The 21753-nt window shown below is 36.7% G+C and overlaps 1 protein-coding gene across 2 annotated transcripts in view; it reads left to right on the top strand.

Annotated features, from left to right (window-relative positions):
* The window catches only part of dusp8a (dual specificity phosphatase 8a), a 73331-nt gene that overhangs the window by 7799 nt on the left and 43779 nt on the right, over positions 1–21753 (top strand). Inside the window, exons 1-2 of one of the 2 annotated variants that reach the window (XM_005170679.6) lie at positions 2150–2250; positions 14091–14445. In XM_005170679.6, the coding sequence (XP_005170736.1) occupies positions 14215–14445 (231 nt within the window). In that variant the 5' untranslated portion in view covers positions 2150–2250; positions 14091–14214. 2 annotated transcript variants of the gene reach the window in all.

Raw genomic sequence — 21753 nt, 5'->3', positions numbered from 1 at the left:
GCATTGAATTGAATGATTTATTATAGTCTTTTGTTTGTTTTGTAGTAGACTTATTATTTATTAAATTGACATGCATATAAAAACAATAGTGCAAAACAAATATTTCTTACTGCAATGCTTCATTTTTGTTTGATGCAAACCAGACATTTATTTTTTATAAGTAACAATCTTTTTTTATAGCACATAACTTACATTTAAAGCAGCATCATAATGAGAAATGTAATTCATTGTTACTATTATTGTCATTTTCATCATCATTAATTTATTATCTTTAATTGTACATTAGAAAAATAAAGGTTCTATTAAATATTAAAAATATATTTACACATTTTTGTAAAACTTGCCTTTGATTATGTCTGTAAAAGCACATTGTACAATTTTTTGAAAACCTTAAATAAACATGTTTAACATAAAAAAATAAAATAAATAAATAAATACTATATATATATATATATATATATATATATATATATATATATATATATATATATATATATATATATATATATATATATATATATTTAAAGTATACTTAAAATGTATACTTTAAGTGTGTGTGTGTGTGTGTGTGTGTGTGTGTGTGTGTGTGTGTGTGTGTGTGTGTGTGTGTGTGTGTGTGTGTGTGTGTGTGTGTGTGTGTGTAATATACTATACTTTTTAACAATCAGTTTATTTTTCAAAAATGCTAGGGCCCCAGCTTAGAGAAAAAGCCAGGCTTATTTTGGTAAGTCAGGTTTATTAATGGCGGATTCGGTTTCATAAATCAAGTTTACGATACTTCAAACTCCGTTAATTTGGCAACTTATGCTGGGAAATTAGCCTGGTCTGGGACAGGTTAACTGTCAAGTCTTAAGGTTAAGCTTTATCAAGGTAATGTTAACATTCACGTGCCGTAATTTGATGCCATTTTAATTCACTCAAACTCTTAACAAGGATTAAAACTGTAGTCACTTCATAGTAAATATATTTATACACCAAACATCTTTAAAAATAGAATGATAATGCAAATAAATTCAAACAAGTCATTGCAAATGAAACAAAAACAAGCTACAGCATTTCAACTACATTTTTAGATTTTTTGTGTTTCCCCCAACATTAATTTGGGTGTACTATTTTTTGGACTGGTCTTCAGTTTATTTTTTGTTAGATTACTTCCAAATTTAGCTTTGGCACTGAATGTGTACAATGTATATGCACAAAGATTTTATTGTAAAACATCCTCTAGAAAATAGTGATTTAAAAAAGAGATATGTTATGTGCTTGACAATATATATGGATAACAAACAATAAATAAATAAAAAATAACATTAAGAAAGCACTGACTGTTTTAAAAAAGTAGGCCACATTTCTTAAAGAATGACTTTAAAGCTGCAAACCCTGAGTGGAATAACTGGGAGCTTATTATTAAGCGCACATTCTCTCTTACTCTCGCGCGCACATACGCAAGCACAATTTCAATGTAATGTGGCAAAAGTTAAATTTAATGTTAATAGGCCTAAGTAATGGCCTATTTTTTTAAATCTGCAATTTCCTGTACGCCTTCTCTCTTGCTTTGTTGAAAGCAATTTGATTATAATGTTCAAATTATTATATGTTTGAACTCTAAAAACCAACACGGATCACCCGCTGTGAGCAGTGTCTGGTAGCACACAACATAATTGATGCATCTGTGCTCGCCCTTCAGGGTTTTACGACAGTAACGTGCATGAGCAGTTATCTAGATTATTTAAACTGAACTCAGATTAGTTAGATCAAGTAATCTTCAACTTGCTTTTAATGGAACCAATTTAAGCGTGGACATTTAGTTCGGCTCATTAAAGTCAAGATTTTGAATGTAATTCCCGCTTTTCTAAACCACTTTTATGAAACGGCTCCTAGGAATTGCTTAAGGCCCCCAAATCACTTAAGTCCGCCCCTGATAATAATAATACTAACAATGCACAGTTGATATTCTGAGAGAATGCACACCTTTTCATCCTGAACCACAGCGTATCAAACTGCAGTGCTCAGCCCCCCTCCATCCCACTGCTCCAGTTGTCAAGCAGAAGAAACGCCATTAGACACATGCAGCGTCAGCCTTGTTATACTCTGACGTGCCTCCACTTCTTCATCCATGCCACGGGGGAGGGGGGGGAGCTGTTGTCGTGTTATCGATCGGCCGATTGCAGGAGAGGTTACACTGGGGTTTTCTTCTCTCCAAGGTGTGGCTGTACATCCTTCCTGTGGAGCGATTACAGAGACAGAAGGATGGTAAGAAGGCTTTTCAGGGGTCTCTGGTGGCTTATTGCGTGCCTGGAATTAGTGAGACGCGGGTTGTGGGTAGTTCTGGTGACTGGGAATGCTATCAAAACAAAGGCGTCCATGTTGGGATGCTGGTTGCGTGAGGCTGGTCCTCTGACAGCATCGCTCGTGTTGCACCGGCTGGGTTTGTTTATGTGTGTGCGTGACGCGGAAAAAGAGCAGCTTCGTTATGAAACTGATTATTTTGAGAGAAACACTGGAAGTGAAATGGAGATTGCGTTTGTTTATGTATTCAAACGTTCTGCCAGAATGCCTGTCTTTCTTGTTTTATTTCCTGTTGCTGTTTATGTAGTGCATGTGTGTAGTTATATGTACGTAAAGACATGTTTGTTTGAGTGTTTGCTTCAATCTTTCTCCATTCGGATTTGTGCATGGCGCTGCAGATGTCTCAACGTTGCAGCATCACCCTCCCTTAATGCAGCAGTAGAGAGAATGCGAAATAGATGGGAAGAAAAGTGTGAAAGTTTGAAGTAGCTCGCAATCTTGTTGTTGTTGATGGAAATAATTACATAGATTTTATTTTGTCCAATAATAGACAAAAACTCCTTGGACGCAGGCAAAACAAAATCAAACTACATTTTTCTCTCTGTTTTGTCTTGGTTGGTTTTTGTATTGACCTTTTTGAGGGATGTAAACAAAAACAATGGTCCCAACGTATTTTTAATTTTACATGTTTAATTTCTATAGCTTCCTAAAATCAAAAAGAGCCACATGTTGATAATTAATGTTATGATAGCTGTTTTAATATTAAGTTATGATTGAATTGCCTCATATTACAGTTATGAAATAATTTGATAATACGCAGAAAATGTTCATGGGCAAATGACATCACCACATGAAAAAATGATAAGAAAATTAAACGTTAACCTATACATGTGCAATAAAACTGTTTTATTAAGTAATTTTTCTTTTTATAAATTTGTCTACAGGCAAAGTATTTTATTAGTTCATTTATTGACAAACATCAACTAATTAAAACCAGTACTTGTAAAGCATTTATTAATCATATTTCAACATTTACTAATGCATTATTAACATCCAAATGCATGCTAGTTAACAGTAGTTAATGTACTGTGAGTTAGCATGAAGTAACAGTGAAAAACTATTTTCATGAACTAACGTTAACTAACATGAACAAATACTGTAATAAATATATTGTTTATTGTTTGTTCATGTTAGCAAATGCCTTAACTAACATTAACTAATGTATCCTTATTGTAAAATGTTATGAAAAATCTTGATAAAGAGCTTGTAAAATTGGATTTTAAACAAAACGTATGGTGCAAAGTATAACCATAACAGAGTAAAATTTTATCATGTGCATGGTTTAAAGGCATTTCAAGTTTAAAGCATTTGTGCTCAAAAAGTACAACATTTGTAACTTTAATGAAGAATTATTTTACTGAATCTTGCAGCTGACGTCAGAACAGCAGAAACCGTTGTCAATTCAAAAACGTCTTTTTAGAGCTAGTATTTGAATAATTCTCTAGCGCAATGTCTAAAGTGATGACAAATCAGGTGATTTTGCTCACATTTTAAGATTATAAGCTTGAACGGCATGAAATACCATCAGTCTACAGAGATTTCCCAATATTTCTGTTGCAATCGGGAGATCACAATATTACTATGGTATAAATACAGCACTACAGCATACAAAAGAAAGAGATTGACTTAGAAAGTCGTTTACCTGTTTAATAATGATTTGATCAGCTGTAGTTTGAATTTATGCTGTTTTTCTCTTAGGGCTTATTATGCAGTCTCTGTCACCATCTTGTGGATGAACATCATCAACCAGCTTTGCTCAAAAACAGGCTAATGGCCACGGACGCACTGTCTCTCAGAAATTATAAATATTTTAAATAAACACTATCCTTATAAATAAACTGCATAGATGCAATCTAAGCAACTACATTCTTGTCTAAAAAAGCCACAAAAGTAAAGTACGTTGTCCAACAGCAACACTACTTGTCAAACTGTAGATTGTCTTCAGCTTGTCGCTGTATGTGAGCGGAGTAATACACAAGGGTGAAGGGTTAAGTAGCAGGACGAGTGCTGTCACTGACAAAATATTGCTTTGCTATTAGCGAATCAGATTAAAAAAGCAGACAGAATTGTTGTATATATTGTCCTATTGTACAACACTAATATAAAGGTGAATAAATTACACAATTGTGGGGGGTCAGCTGTTCTGTTATAAGGAGTTATATCATAGTAGCTGCAACCACATTGATAAAAATGATTCATTGGATTTTCTACATTTTTTAAGGTAACTGGTTGATAAACAATTTACATGTTCTGAATTTAAACAAACAAATTAAATGTAGTCATGTTAAACTTGATTTGTTTGTTTAAATCCAGCCCATATAAATAGTTTGCAACCAGTTACCTTAAATAAATTGAGTAAATCTAACGAATCATTCTTTTCATGGGATGTTTTTCAGCTAAAATCTGCATATTTTACTGCAAGAAACAAATGATTTCTGTTCATGCTAGATCCAAATGCTGCAAATGAGCATTTCCTTCTCTTCCTCATTCTCAAATTGGCTCTTGCTTTTGTCCTCTTCACTGTATAATGTAAACGAGTGAGAAGCGTTCGGGAAGGTCATTGCATACTCAAGCAGTTCCTGCTCTTTCAGCCCCGATCAACACATCTCCCCACTCACACAGTCATAAACAATCGCTCTTCCTCCTTCGCGGATGCCTTCCTCCAACACAGATGCATGTACAAAGCATTTCTAAAAGCGCTTTCAGTCTGCCAACTGGAATATTTAGGCTAAACGTCCTTCTGAAAGAACGGGATTATTGAAAAGGCTGTATATGATCCTTGCAGCTGAGGCTATAAATGGCACATTTTTCCAGTCTTGTTACATAATCTGTATTAGTTCCTAGTTTCCTAACGTCACATCCTCTGCTGGCTGTAACATAAACAGGGTCAATATGTAACCTATCCCACATTTCCAATATAGATCCGCTGAGCCAAAATCAATATAAATGCCATTCAGAAAGTATGCAAGGATAAGCATACAGTATGAGCCTAAAGGTTTGTATTAGCCTTATTTTTAATGTTGTTACTTTACTTTGGTAAGCAAGCACAGGTTTGTGCAAAAGACATATAGTTAATCACAAAAAATATATCAGTTTTTGTAATCTATATATGTCCAAATGATATATTTATCATAATGTTTTAAAATGTATAACAAAATATGCAAGCATGCTAAATTTATTACTGACAAAGGAGTAAAACCGAGTGGTTTTAGGGGTCTTTAAAAGTGTCTTTTAATACATACATATATTATTAAATATTTTTTGTCCTAAAAAATTTTGGCAAGATTTCTTGTTGCATTAAGTCGACTTAACTTTTGTTGAAAATTGTATTGGCAATTGTATTATGTTGAAATTGTATGGCAATTTGCTACAGAGCTTTTTGAGTTAACTTAATTTAAATTTAAATTTAAAAGTCAAGTGCACACACACGTTGGCACGCGCTGCAGCGTATGCACACATCTGAGCTCCAGGCAGTCAGCAGGTGTTTTGAGCACAAAACCACAGGTGAGAGCTGTGCGCGTTGGACAGTTCATCAAGAATCTACCGCTAGATCTATTCTCACTTGATTTTTTAAATGTGAAATTTAATTCACATTGTTGTTTATAGCTAACGACATATTCACTGACTTTGGTCTTTTGAATCTTTTACTTGTTCTCAGGTAACGTGTTTTGTCTGAGCTAGGGTTGTAACAATATACCGGTATGACGGTTTACCACGATTTGAACGTGCATGATTATCATACCATGAACAATTGCGTATCAACGGTTTTAACCCTTAAAGATCGAGACAGCCGCCCGCGGCTAAAAATAAGTATTGCTCTTAAATGTTTAATAACTTTTGATCCGCTGATCCGATTCATACAATTCAAAGATTGGCATAAAGAAGAGAATCTCAGCTTTCCAGTGATGTATCACATAACATTCGCGGACTTTCGGAGGCTCCGGAATCAGTGCGGTTACGTCATCAACATTTGACAACGCTGATTTGACAAAGAAACGCTCGTCACTGTGTCTCCGGACAAATCAGACCTGATACATTGATGCATTGTCCCTCCTCCATGCCCAGATTGGTTCAAACTCGCTATATCACAACCAATAAGCATAGGTTTCGCTTTTGTTTGTGGACCAAGCTTTTTGAACAACACGGAATGAGAGATAGGCATACATTTATGCGCGGCTAAATAAAACGCAAAAAAAAGTTTTGCATGAAATAATTCTCATACTAAGTACTTTTGCATGCACATCAGCACAGAAACATGACAAAACAGTGACACAGCAAAGACGAACTGCTGCTCTTGCTGTTTTCAAAAGACGCAAATGAAGATGCAGCTGTTTGTCTGCATTGCAGACAACCATATCCAAATCCATATCGATAGACAACCATATCCATGCTGGCACATAAAACCTAAGGATGTTCCATATTGAATCTAGTTTCGTTATGTAACTATTTATAGTATAGTAAATATTTATATCAATTTTTACTGAGGATTTGCACCATGTTTATTTGGACTTTATTTGGACTTTGACACATTATTTGTTATTTTCTTATTTTTATTTGTTCATTGTAAGTGGTGTTGTTTATAGTAACTAAAAATATATTATTTGGAAAAAGTCAAATTTGCTTCACTGTTCTATTATTTTGTAACATTTGTAACATACCGTATACCGTATACCGCGAAACCGTCAAACCGTGGTATTGTTTTAGACGCTTATCATACCGTGAAAAATTCATACCGTTACAACCCTAGTCTGAGCGTAAAGATAAGTTAATATATTAATTTCTGTAACCACTGATTCTGCACATTTGACTGATTGCCTGCCTTTATTTCTCATACTGTATAAACTTATGGTACGGTATACTTTTATAATGGCCATTTATAAAACTGATTCAGCTGGAGACAGGGTATGTTTTGTATTTTTCACTGGAAATGAAAGGAGGCAGTTATATTACAGGCTCCGTTTTGTTATCAAGATGACGGTCATATAAATATGTACAGTAGCTACACCATGACGCCTCAACATTTTTAGTGTCTGCTAAGATGTTAATATCAAAATTGAAATTATATTATATCATGTTTTCATTTTATTGCTAATAGCAGTGGTCACCAAACTTGTTCCTGGAGGGCCGGTGTCCTGCAGATTTTAGCTCCAACCCTAATCAAACTCACCTGAACCAGCTATTTAAGGTCTTACTAGGTATACTTGAATCATCCAGGCGGGTGTGTTGAGGCAAGTTGGAGCTAAATCCTGCAGGGATACCGGCCCTCCAGGACCGAGATTGGTGACCCCTGCTAATAGTGTATCAACGTAGTCAGGATGGTGTGAATGAGGTATACAAAGTACACTGTTCCCTTTGAAGATTTACCTTACGTGTCCTCGTGAGTTTGTTTTCTGTATCAAACTTGCGAAGTCTGAACTTACAAAGAAAGGATGCAAGACTGAACTTTGTGTAGACTACTTAATATTGAGGGAAAAGCCGCAATCAGATGTTTCTAGATGTCTTTGATTTACACACACTGGGTTTGAGCAGCAGCGTTTTGAAATCAAAACAGCCTCTTCAGAGTTTTTAAAAGCTCTGTTTTCGGCACTCTAAAACTCCACGGTAATGTGGACGAAAGGTGTAATCGTAGCAAAACTTATGCGTTTAAAACGTAATCATTTTAGTGTAAAATTCAACTAAAAACAAAACCCTTTTGGATCAAGGTGCATGGGGCCAAGCTGATGTGCTCACTCTCATCCCCCGGGCTCTGCAATGGTTGCGGAAATTTCAAATTGAACCAAATCAGATGAATACAATTGGCTTAGGATTGGTAAGAAAAATTTGGCAAATACATCAACCAGCAACCTGGTAATTAAAAAAACAAACAACTTGTGCAGCAAGTCGCTGTACAATTTTATTGTATTGTACAAGTTTGAATGTATTACCTCACAAATAATGTTTTTTAACTCTTTTAAAGGCAACCTTTTAGGCTTTTATCCAAATTGTGCCATTTCAGTGACTGTCGCTTTAAATTCAATTGAGATGCAGCTATAAATTCCTGTGTCAGCATAGTGGCAGATACAAAAACAAAACAATTATCGCCCAGGCCTGATCTTTATGTAAATTATCATAGCACATGTGTTTACAATACATATATTTATACTACATGTAGTTGCATTTTGTTTATTGTTCATTTGTCGTGTGTTTGTTTGAATATTGTTGGACAGATAAGAGTATTTTGGCTCATCACTGGCATAATATGAGAACTTGATAAATTTATTGAAGATTTTAGTGTGGCAGCTGCTGTTCAGGTTGCAGCTGGCTTTCATATTCCCTGAGCTTAGTTTGTCCTAACACAGATGTTTCCTGTTTCATTAATGTCATTTAATGGTAGAAACTTATGCAAATGCAGATGTAAAGTGCTAATGTGTAGCAACAATGTACATCCTTAATGTATTTTTAATTTATTTGCATGACTATGGTAATAACAAACCAAGATACTCTTGGAAGTTAGATGTTAATGTTTGTGCCATTAATCTGAACGTTACAATTCAGATTGCAAAGTGTAAACATGACATTAGCACACTAAACTAACTTGTTAAGCAAGTTTCTCTTCACACTGTTGATTGGCCATGACAGGAGTCTTGAACCTTTTTTCAGCAAAGAGCCTTAGCAAATGCATTTTTTAAAGAGCCATTTGGATGTGTGTGTGTATATATATATATATATATATATATATATATATATATATAATCAAAAATGCCTCCTTTAAAAATGCATTTACTACTGTATTACTATAAATTACTAAAAATATTATTGTATTACTACTACTAATATTATATTCTTATTTGTAATATTACTATAAATAATCAGGTTTAAACAAAACCTTAATTTATGTCTATGACCAACTCAAAAAAAAAAAAAAAAAAAGAAACAAATGAAGCATCACATGTTGGTAAAGTCCATGGATGAAAAAAGAATAATTTATAGTATTTAAATTTTCACCATCGACGCTTATGAATGTTTGAATTTAAGTTCGAATAGTAATAGAAATAGAAAATAGAAATAGAAATGTAGGTTGTTTGTCCTTTATTGGGGTCGCAATTCAAGTTTAGCCACGCTGACACAAACACACATTGATCGAAACGTCCGTTTATTGTCAACTGAGTTCTTATTCATTGTGCTGTATAAAATTACAGTTAAGAAGGGCAATTTAATTGTATTTTCGATAAGAAACTGATTTTTAGTGATGGTTATAATTTTTTAAATGGTAAAGTAATATTGAAGGAAGACCGCTGGAGAGCCAGATATTTTTGGTCAAAGAGCCACATGTGGCTCGAGAGCCAAAGGTTCCCTACCACTGGGCCAAGACATCATTTATTTGAAAAAGCAAACTGACTGACATCTCAAGTTCACTTTGTACATTTGCATTAATTTAATGCAAAACGCATAGTAAAGCACTCAACAATTGTGGTCTGAAAAATTTCAGAACATAAAGTGACGTATATCAGCATCCATGATAAAAGCAAAGAGTCAGTTTAAACATTTGTAGAGAGGTTGAACAATAGAGCACTTTAAATTTGTGTTAGTTTGTTAGTCTTGAAAAATATTGGAAAGACTTTTACCATAAGATTTCTTTTCTTATCTTTCGTTAACAATTGTTCATTAATTTATTTTAATTTTAGAATTATATTTAGATGATGGGCGACGCAGTGGCGCAGTAGGTAGTGCTGTCGCCTCACAGCAAGAAGGTCACTGGTTGGAGCCTCGGCTGGGTCGGTTGGCATTTCTGTGTGGAGATTGCATGTTCTCCGTGCGTTCGTGTGGGTTTCCTCTGGGTGCTCCCGTTTCCCCCACAGTCCAAAGACATGCGGTACAGGTGAATTGGGAAGGCTAAATTGTCTGTAGTAAATGAGTGTGCGTGGATGTTTCCCAGAGATGGGTTGCGGCTTGAAGGGCATCCACTGTGATAAGTTGGCGGTTAATTCCGCTGTGGCTACCCCGGATTAATAAAGGGACTAAGCTGACAAAAAATAAATGAATGAATGAATTATTTAGAGGATTTTTTTCAAATGTATGTTTACATTATTAAAATGTATAAATATTAAAATGTTCATTAGGGCTGCATGATATTGGGAAAATATGACATTGCAAAATTTTATTTTTCTGCAATATATATTGCAAAATAAATTACTTTAATAGGTCTATTTTGAATTCATTAGTTTAGTTTGATTGGGGGATTATATCATTTGCATAAAAATTGTTAAACTAATTTTAAGCATTTATGAAAACAATGGATCAAAAATACAAGTGGAAAAAGGTGCTTTACCATTTTCTCAGGAGTCTTAATAGTATTCAGCTACAGAAATTGAATAATAAAAAGTAAAACAACTCTGAATAGTCTTTATCACATTAATAATTCTAGAAATTTCCCCTTTAATAAAGTTACAAACTCTAACATTTCTAATATTGCTTTAAACTCACTGAAACTGAAATGCTCACACAAACACAGGCCTTAAAAAGATGTGCAAGTAATAGTTTTTTACTTTGCAATTGTAGTTCCTGGAAAACTGTAATATCAAATTAACATAGCAGATCCTGAAATATCACCATTGCTAAAATGATATATTGTGCAGCCTTAATGTTTATGTTTATTTACAGTAAAATTGAGCTGATGTCGGTTATTGGTCTTGTCAAAAATTATTATTGCTTTATTATTGATAATCCTGCATTAATTCATAAATAACCATGAACAAAAAAATGAAGTGCTGAATTAAACCAAAAGAAATAAAGTTCTTGATACAGTAACCATCAAGTAACCAACAAATTTTAGCAGCTAGTTCCCTGCAACTTTCACATGGTCGCCCACTGAAGCTACGCAAAGCTGCGCCCGGTCAGTACCTGGATGGAAGACCACATGGGAAAGCTAGGTTGCTACCAGAAATGGTGTTTGTGAGGCCAGCACGCAACCTGCGGTCTGTGTGGGTCCTAATGCCCCAGTATAGTGACGGGGACTGTATACTGCTCAGTGAGCGCCGTCTTTCGGATGAGACGATAAACCGAGGTCCTGACGCTCCAGGGTCGTTAAAAATCGGGGAGTTTAACCCCGGCATTCTATCCAAATCTGCCCACTGGCCTCTGTCCATCATGGCCTCCTAACCCTCCCTATATCATAATTGGCTTCATCACTCTGTCTTCTCTCAAACAATCAGCTGGTGTCTGGTTTGCAGTTTGGCACAAAATAGCTGCCGTCGCGTCATACAGGTGCACACTGGTGGTGGTTGAGGAGATTCCCCCCATTGTGTAAAGCACTTTTAGTGCCCAGAAAAGCTCTAAATAAATGTAAAGAATTATTATTAATAAATTTGCCTTACGTGATTCTCAGTCTTTCAAAATGAGTATTTAAAATGTATTATTCATTTATTATTAAAGACAAATGGAAGGATTACAAGGTTAGATATTCTGACTTTTTAAAAGACTATGACATTTTTTTTAGACCAAAAATCATATATTTATCTGTCAAAAAGTTATGTTGAGAGTTATGCTGTCTTAACACTTATTTAACAGACAATGCATGACATCATGACAAGGATCATTTCCTCATGCATACTTGTTTCAGTTGAAAATATTCGTGACGTATTTATTCACATTCTCTCTTCAGCTTTTTGTTTGGTAATCATTGTAATCATAATGTTTGCACATATACTGAGCGGGAACAAACTTGTTTTTGTTCTGTGTAGTTTTCCTTACAAGAAACATCAAATCATGTGATGAAAATACTAAATGAGATGTGTATTACCTATTAAAGGAACACTCAACTTTTTTTGGAAAAAAGGCTCATTTTACAACTCTCTTAAAGTTGGACAGTTGATTTTTGTAATTTTTTTTATGCATTCAGCTGATCTTTGGGTCTGACGGAAGCACTTTTAACTTAGCATAGCATAGATCGTTGAATTGGATTAGATCGTTAGCATCTCACTCAAAAACTACCAGAAAATAGTGGAAATAGTACTGAAAAATTTTACTCAAGTAAAAGTATCATTACTATGTCCAAAATTTAGTGCAAGTAGAGTAAAATTATCTGTTGTAAATATTACTCAAAATATGAGAAGGAGCCCTTTTAAAAGTACTCATGTGAGTAGTGAGTATTACACTGTCAAATGCTGATGTGATTATATGCAATATGTGCATGTGCGCGTAAACGTAACATTCTGTAGTGCATTTAGTTCTTGTTTAAGATTATTTGGCGATTTCATCCCAGTAGGCACAGGATATCAACATGACGTCAAATTGATGTTGTACACCAATGTCATGGGACATTGCATTTTGTTTGGAGGAAAAATAGAGTTGACGTCAGAACCCAACATCAGGCCAAAGTCAATGTCCAATGTCGGACTGACATTACATTTTGGTTACTTTTCAACACAACCTAAAAACAACCAAATATTAACGTCTTATGTTACAGCTTTACGTTGTGTGGATGTTACCACTATGACGTCTATCAAACGTTGGATGTTGGTTTTCATACGTGACGAATAAATATCAATATTTGGCGTCAATATGACGTTGGTTTAAGATGTTGACTCGTTGTTGGATTTTGGTCACTTTCCATCACAACCTAAAATCAACAAAATATCAATGTTGTTTCACGTAGTTACTGAACATGAAAATAATACGTTTCAATCCATCTAGTTTAATGCGCATTTTAAATATGCGCATAAAATATGGTTGATGGAAACGCTATGATGCGCATCAATTTTGAAAATACACATAAAAAAATATGCGCTTAACTGAGTAGGAAAAACTTTTATTTTCGATAAGATGTGCATAAACTACAATGGAAACACTTTTACTAAACAAATTCCAGTATGCGCATTAGAAAAGTCATGCAATTTTTGTTTTAAGAGGTCATGTGATGAAAACAATGTGTGTAAATTTATAAATCAGCCGGCTGAGAAAACTATAAAACATCTGAAATGTTGTTTTGGTCATTCTAAAACGCCTGAATTGTTTCAGTTTTAGTGTTATTGTATTATTCTTGACCTCTAGAAATAACATTGTCTGTGCTCAGTGCCTTACACATTCAAAAGCCACCACACGTTCACTGGGTTTAAGGATTGCCTTCTGAGGTGAAAGTCATTTATTAAATAAAGAAAAGATTCACACTGCTTCTCCTACCACCGCAAATTCCGTTTTTACTGTTGATATTTGGAGCTAATTAATCAGTAAGTGATGATTTTCACTTGTTGGATGGAAACGCTGCTTTATTTGCATGTCTTTTATGATATAATCCAGTTTTGCACATAAAGCTTATTCGCGTTTTTGGATGGAGGCAAAGCTACTGTGAGTAAAGATTTTGAACATCTTCTTGGACAATTTTAAAGATTCCAAGTGGTTTGCTGCACTTCATAAAGTGCCGATGTCTTTAAATTGTTTATTATGATGCGATTTACTATCTGTGTGTGATATGATTAGACAAGAATCGCAGGAATGGTTTTTCTACTGAGTAGAAAAAACAAAGTAGTGCCTGCAGGTTGAAGGAAAATAGTGGAGTAAAAGTAATGATACAGCACAAAACATTTAGTCAAAATGAGAGTAAAAGTGTACGTTTTTAAAACTACTTAATAAATTACAATTCCTGTGAAAAACGACTCAATAACAGTAATTTGAGTATTTGCATATTGTTACTTTACACCACTGTTGTTGACAAAGTACTCTCTAAAATAAAACAATTAAAAAATTGTTCCTTTGTTTTTTTTCTCCAGACACCATGTGCACCTTGATGTCTCTTGGTGGCCCGTGGCAGTGATTTAATCACTGATTCACCACCTCTGCCTTGATTGTGGTTGTGAGCACCCCCTCATCCAGAGAGGGCTTCTGGGAGTCTCCATGGCGGGGGAGAAGAGCCGTCGCAGTGCCATGGACATCAAGCGTCTGGCAGGCCTGCTGCAGCGGGGAGCCGGACGACTGCTGGTCATAGACAGTCGAACATTCTCGGAGTACAATGCCTCGCATGTGCATGGTGCCATCAATGTTTGCTGCTCCAAGCTGGTCAAGAGGAGGCTTCAGCAGGACAAGGTGTCGGTTACCGAGCTCCTCCAACCCAACGGAAAGGTCAAGGTATCAAGTGTGTGTGTCTGAAGGAGTGTGTGGGTAGTTTATGTAACTGAGAATTGAGGGTGGCATCAAAAAGGTTGATGTCGGCAAGCGGACAGCTGCAAGCTTTTGAAGGGGTTGGTTTACAATGCTGGACTTCACAAGCATGTCGCTTCGCAATATTAAAATCAAGTAATGTTTGCTTGTGAACATCCATTAAAGAGTCCCCGATTTTGGCACCAGCTTGCAAGATCTGCTGTCAAATTCTTATGCACGCACAGTATTTGACACCTCTTCATCTAAAATGATTTTGTAATTAGGTGTAGTAGTCGACGGTCAGTTTGAAGTCAAAGAGTCTAGATCAGGGGTCTTGATGTTTTCTAACTCGCAGCTATCCTTGCTTCCTCATTCGTAAATTTAGAAAACCAGTGCAGGTTTATTGGTTATCTGAAATAGGAGACTCGAGTTTTCCATGACTTCTACATTGAATATGACATAATTTTTTCTTCTCGACTGGCATGCCAAGTCTTTATATTTTTAGACACTCTGTGAAACTGACAGAACTCTTAGGGGGAAATCCAACCACCAACAGATGTCACGTAAAACTCCATGCCATGCTTGATGAGGTCAATGCCGAAATCTGATCCGCCTTTATTGCGCACCTCTCTTTCTGAAAAAATGGCACCAAACAGGGAATGCTGTGTAATTTTTAGGATTACCAGTGAAAAACACTTGTGCGTACTGCAGAGGCATGGTATATTGAAGTAGACTTCTTTTTTGATTGACCCAAGCTGAGCATTAGAATGGGTCAGAAAGGTGATTTAAGTGACTTTGAACGTGGCATGATTGTTGCTGCCTGATGGGCTGATCTGAGTATTTTAGAAACTGCTGATTTACAGGGATTTTCATGTACAACCATCTCTAGGACTTACAGGGAATGGTCCGAAAAAGAGGAAATTCGGCAGTTCTTTGGGTGCAAATGCCTTGATGATGCCATGTCACCCTGCAGCCCAAGACCGGTTACTCACTGAAGCTAAGCAGGGCTGAGCCTGGTCAGTACCTGGATGGGAGACCACTAGGGAACACTAGGTTGCTGTTGGAAGTGGTGTTAGTGAGGCCAGCAGGGGGCGCTCAACCTGTGGTCTGTGTGAGTCCTAATGCCCCAGTAAAAGTGAAGGGGACACTACACTGTCAGTGGGCGCCGTCTTTCGGATGAGACGTTAAACCGAGGTCCTGACTCTCTGTGGTCATTAAAAATCCCAAGGCACTTCTCGTGAAAGAGCAGGGGTGTAACCCCGGTGTCCTGGCCAAAGTCCCTCTATCGGCCCTTAACATCATGGCCTCCCAATCATCCCCTCTCTACCGAATTGGCTCTATCACTGTCCCTCTACTCCACCAATAGCTGGTGTGTGGTGAGCGCACTGGCGCCGTTGTCCTGTGGCAGCCGTCGCATCATCCAAGTGGATGCTGCACACTGGTGGTGGTGTGGAGAGACCCCCCCTCATGATTGTGAAGCGCTTTGGGTGTATGGCCATACACAATAAATGCGCTATATAAATACACACATTACATTACATTACATGCCAGAGGTCAGAGAAGAATGACCGAACTGATAAAAAGGGTAACATTAACTGAAACAACTACTTGTTACAACCAAGGTATGCAGAAGATCATCTCTGAATGCACAACACATCAAACCTTGAGGCAGATAGGCTACAGCAGCAGAAGACCACGCTGGGTGCCCACTCTTGTCCAATTCGCAAAGACTCACCAAAATTTGACAAAATAAGATTGTCAACACCACAACCTACCTGAGTGTCTTTGCTGACCATGTCCATTCCTTTATGACCACAGTGCACCCATCTTCTGGTGGCCACTTCCAACAGGATAACGCACCATGTCATAAAGCGCAAATCATCTCAGATTGTTTATTGAGCATGAGAATGAGTTCACTGTCCACAGTCACCAGACCTCAATCTAATAGAGCACCTTCGGGATGTGGTGGAACTGGAGATTCGCATCATGGATGTACAGCTGACAAATCTGCAACAATTGCGTGATGTTATCATTTCAATGTGGACCAACATATCCAAGGAATATTTCCAGTATCTTGTTGAATCTATGCCACAAAGGATTAAGGCAGTTCTGAAGGCAAAAGGGGTCCAACCCAGTACTAGTAAGGTGTACCTAATAAAGTGACCAGTTTACTCTTATTTATATATTACTTAATGTATCTGTTGTTTTCAAATAGCAATGGGCCCTGGGTATGACATCATCTGGCTCTTTGTGCTATTTGTTTCCCAAAAATGGGCACTTTGATTGGGTTCTTCTGGCCAAAACCAGTTCCATCTGAACTTAACAGAGTGTCACTGTTTTCTTGGGTCACTCTTTCGCTTCAGTCCCCATTACTTTTCACAGCCGGGCCTAGAGGCTGTGTGGCTTTTATTATGTCCCTCAGTAAAGAGGATAACGCTCGTGATTAATGCAAGTTGTGGATAAAGCTGGAGCTATCTGGGTGTAAGTGGGGGGAGGTGGGACGGGGCGAATTCTGAAAACTCTTTGTTATTGGATGAGCATGACATCATAATCTTTAGAGTGGCCACTGGCAGAGCGCTAGCGGAGCACGTGCAAATCGTCTACATGACTAGTGCAGGATCCAGACAAACACTACCCCCTTCATCCCCCCCTACTGCTTTGGATAGCTGCCATTGCCAGAAGTTGTGGCATCAGTGTGTGAGCTGAAAGTAACGACATCACCGCAACCAAAGGCCACCAGTGTGGTCCATTGTGAGTGAGAATAAAGGAAGGAAGTGAAAGAGGGTATTAATGGATGGGCAGCACACATCCACGCTGAGATAATGCCTGAGGTCCCCCATGGCTCTGTGTTCGGCCCATTTCAGATTACATCAGCGGAAGGCACCATATGCACCAATTGCCTGGCCTGCATTGTAAATGGGTCAGTGTTAAGTGCAGCAGATAGAGTGCAATGGTACAGGAGCAGGACTTCCTCTGCAGCAACGAACGGTCTTGGCTTATGCTAATCTGTGCTACTGAATGTTCCATTGAGCTGGTCCTGACAGATGGCTATGCAGTCGCCCAGAGCGAAGACAGCCAAATAGGCAGATCTGAAGGATGTACTAGGGATTGAACGATGGCCTAGGAAAGGAAGCTTATTCCTTAAATCACATTTTTTTTTTATTTCACATGTAGAAACAAACAGATTCAGATCAGGATGTTTTGTTTGTGGAAAATTCAAGATACAGTAATAGGCCGATCTTGGCAGAGAATTGACATTTACATTTTCACTGAATATGATTTTCCCCACCGCCCCAACCACTGACCATGATTTTGACTCAAAACAAATCGCTGCACTGGGCCCGGAATATCCAGCAGTACCACTATGCATTGTTATATGGATGGTGTCTTAATGTACAAGTAGCTAAAACTCGCTCATTCAGAACAGGGAACCCCAGTGGATGTGCAACGACTTTAATTATAAGGTAAACACAAAACAAAAGTTTCCATCTGGTGCTCCTTCACAGGACTCGACACTTGGAAACACTCGTTCCATTGGGCTTGTGGCTCTCAGCACTGCCTACACTCGTCACCACTACAAAGCCAACCAATCACAGAGCTTGCGCTATGCGTCATTGCAATGTGTAGTTCCATTTTTTAAGAGATGCGTGTCAGTGACCATATGCGTGCACTTGACACAGAAGTATAAATCAGCCTTTACAGTTATGGTTTCAGTATGGTTCAGTATATGATATATTTAGTGAAAAAAAGTAAAAGCATAAAAAAATACAATATCGCAAAGATACAACTAAAATAAACAGTACTTAAACAGTTTTTCACATATCTAACACTAGCTTTCAGGTACCAAAACTGAATAACATATAATAAATAGGGATGTCCCGATCTGGTTTTTTGCCCTTGAGTGTGAGGCTGAGTCATTTCATTTTGAGTGTCTACTGAAAGCGAAACTCTACCGATCTACCAATACCGATCTGATACTTCTATAAAACATTAGAAAAAAATAATAAGAGCAAAGAAACAGATCCAAGATGTTCCTTATATTTTATTCACCTTATTTCAACATTTAACAACTCTGTTAACATACAGAGCGCTTCTGTGAGGTAGCTTAAACAATCAAGTAATAATTAACATAAATTCTCCACTTTTTTTAGGACTTTAGTGCAACAGTAAACATAAAAAAAAAATGATATACAAACAAATTGCACCTTAAAATACAACCTAAAATACCCAGCAGGCAATCCCAAGTTTACATATCTCAGAGTTTGCTATGGAAATGTTTATAATTCTTCCAGACCGCAGACATACTTGCGCTTTCCACTTCAAGCTGCTTGTGTTGTAATTTGCCAGCATTTAACCAACAACATCTCTGCAACAAAATGATGTCATGCCGCACAAGTTGCTGATTCAAGAAAGAGGTTCACCTATGTGCCACCACATAACTATAGATGTGTTAAAAATAATGAGTATATATATATATATATATATATATATATATATATATAAATATATACTGAAACTCTGTGATGGGACCTGATTTCCAATCACATGATCGGATCTGTACATCCCTAATATAAATTAAACAGATGTTAAAACTTATTGAGCTGTATAGCTATTCTGTTTCGTTATGTTTTATGCTTGATTAAAAGCACAGAATTAATAAAAGATTTTCCACAGCACACTGAGAAAGTCACAGACAACACACAATTCCTCGAACGTTTACGTTACGTTTTAAGGCAGAGCCATATGAATACTGGTCAAGCCTGGCACATTGACAATGTTAAAACTATTGGACATAATTAAGTTTTACAGAAGCTTAATTTGCACGTTGGATCAAATCCATTAATTTTCAGATGAGGTCACTTCTCAAGTGATATTCTGATTTGATGATTTGGGATTAGGTACTTGTTTCAGTGGCATTTTTTTAGAGATTTTTTTTCCAGACCTTTAGCTATCTTCATAAAATTCCTTACCTTTGCAACACTGACAGTTATTGAACTGAACTGAATCAACGTTAAACTTCATTGAGGTTAATAATCCCAAAAAGAAATCTTCCACTGCACATTTCAATTGAAATTTGTGTCATATTTAGAACAAATTAGATTAGCACTGATATTTACCTGTTATTTAAATGAAGAACAATTATGTATAAAAGCTACATTATATTAGATAAATATGACCTTGCTTCTAAAATCACTCCAGCACTAAAGAACTGTACTGTAGCATCCAAACATGTATGCTGATGTGAAAAATAACTCCTGCATAGTTGACCGTGTCCTGATATGTCCACTAAACGTGTAAAGGGATGGAGAACATACTTGTCAACAAGTTAAACGATAACAAATGAGCCTGTCGAGAACCGAATGGCACCAGTCAAACAGTCACACATGATATGTGTCCACACAGGTCATTTTTAATATCTTGCTGATGTCACAACATGTAATTGTGTTACAGATATCTGCATCAACCTTGGGAATATCGTGTGGCTCTTGGAAAATGTAGCTTTTCCACAGACTCGTCTTTGTGGGTGACACCTAACTATTACTGAGCCTCTCTTTGTGCCTTGCTTTAGTATTAAGTGGGTACCTAATTACACCCCAAAGCACTGGCACACAGGATTTTCGAGGTGTCGCTGACTATATTTGGAATATTTTTTCTGCTGCATATTTAAAAGTATGTCCATATTTCTTTATTATGCAGTATATACACTATCTAACACTAGCTTTGCCTTGCTTTAGTATTAAGTGGGTACCTAATTACACCCCAAAGCACTGGCACACAGGATTTTCGAGGTGTCGCTGACTATATTTGGAATATTTTTTCTGCTGCATATTTAAAAGTATGTCCATATTTCTTTATTATGCAGTATATACACTACCTGACAAAAGTCTTGTCGCCTATCCAAGTTTTAGAAACCACAAATAATAACTTGACTTCAAGATGATCATTTGGTATCAGAGGTGGCTTATATAAAAGGCTAAAGCCTTTAGGTTACTTATTTTACCAAAGTAAAATATGATCATGCATTGATTTTTTTTTTTTTATTATTTGATTAGGATAGTTTGCAGAGTCAAAAGTATTGTTACTTAACAGAAATAATGTACAGTATAGAATATAAAGTCATGTGAAATGGCAAAGAAAGCCTTCTTGCAGGACTCCCAGAGTTCATTAAGATGCTTTGGATTCATCTTCAATGCCTCCTCTTTCAACTTACCCCAGACATGCTCAATAATGTTCATGTTTGGTGACTGGGCTGGCCAATCCTTCTTTGCTTTCAGGAACTTTGATGTGGAAGCTGAAGTATGAGAAGAAGTGCTATGCTGCTAAAGAATTTGCCCTCACCTGTGCTTTGTAATGTAATGGGCAGCTCAAATGTCTCTACCTCAGGCTGTTGATGTTGCCATCCTCTCTGCAGATCTCTCGCACGCCCCATACTGAATGCAATTCATCATTTTCAAATCATGATTTTTTCCTTTACCAAACTTAACTGATTTCTGTGAGAATCTTGGCTCCATGCAGGTTTCAATAGGTTGTTTGCAGTATTTGTGATGATTGGGATGCTGTTCAACAGATGATTCATCTAAAAAATCTACCTTCTGCCACTTTTACAAATTATCAACTAGAAGTCAAGTTATTATTTGTTGCTTTTACAACTGGATTGACAACAAGAGTTCTGTCAGGTAGTGTACTGTAGACTAGTGGTTCTCAAAGTGGGGGTCGGGACCCCGAGGGGTTGTGGGACAATGAAGGGGGGTCAACTGGTGATTTCCAAAAATTTATTTATTTTTGTTAAACCATAAGAATTACCATATTTTATCCATAACCTACTAAAGAAGCAAAAATAGTTGTTTATAGTGACTATATACTACTGTATATTACTATAGTAGCTTATAGTTACTTTTTGATTGCGACCCCTGGGGTAATTACATTATATTAAAGAAACAGCAATAGCGTCAGATGCAGTAGATTGATTTTATGACACCAGTTTAAAATTTCTGGCACATTTACAGCACTAACACTAAATAAAATTAAACAAAGAATAGACTTGGGTATAGTAATGTGTGTGCGCCATTGCATGCAAGGTTTCTGTATTTATAACCACCTCAGATGATATTGGGGGTCACGAGCCACTGACATTGTTATTTTGGGGGTCGCAGGCTGAAAAGTTTTGGAACCCCTGCGGTAGACTATAGGTATATTAACAGTCCTTATAACTGCACAATCTGATTTCACTGAAAAGTAAAAACAATAAATGCATAAAGCTTTACATTATTTATTAATGTTTGTAAATCATATTTA

This window comes from Danio rerio, chromosome 25, assembly GCF_049306965.1.
Source record: "Danio rerio strain Tuebingen ecotype United States chromosome 25, GRCz12tu, whole genome shotgun sequence".
NCBI lineage: Eukaryota > Metazoa > Chordata > Actinopteri > Cypriniformes > Danionidae > Danio > Danio rerio.
The sequence above is the reverse complement of the archived record's forward strand: the minus strand, read 5'-3'. Positions and strand labels throughout refer to the sequence as shown.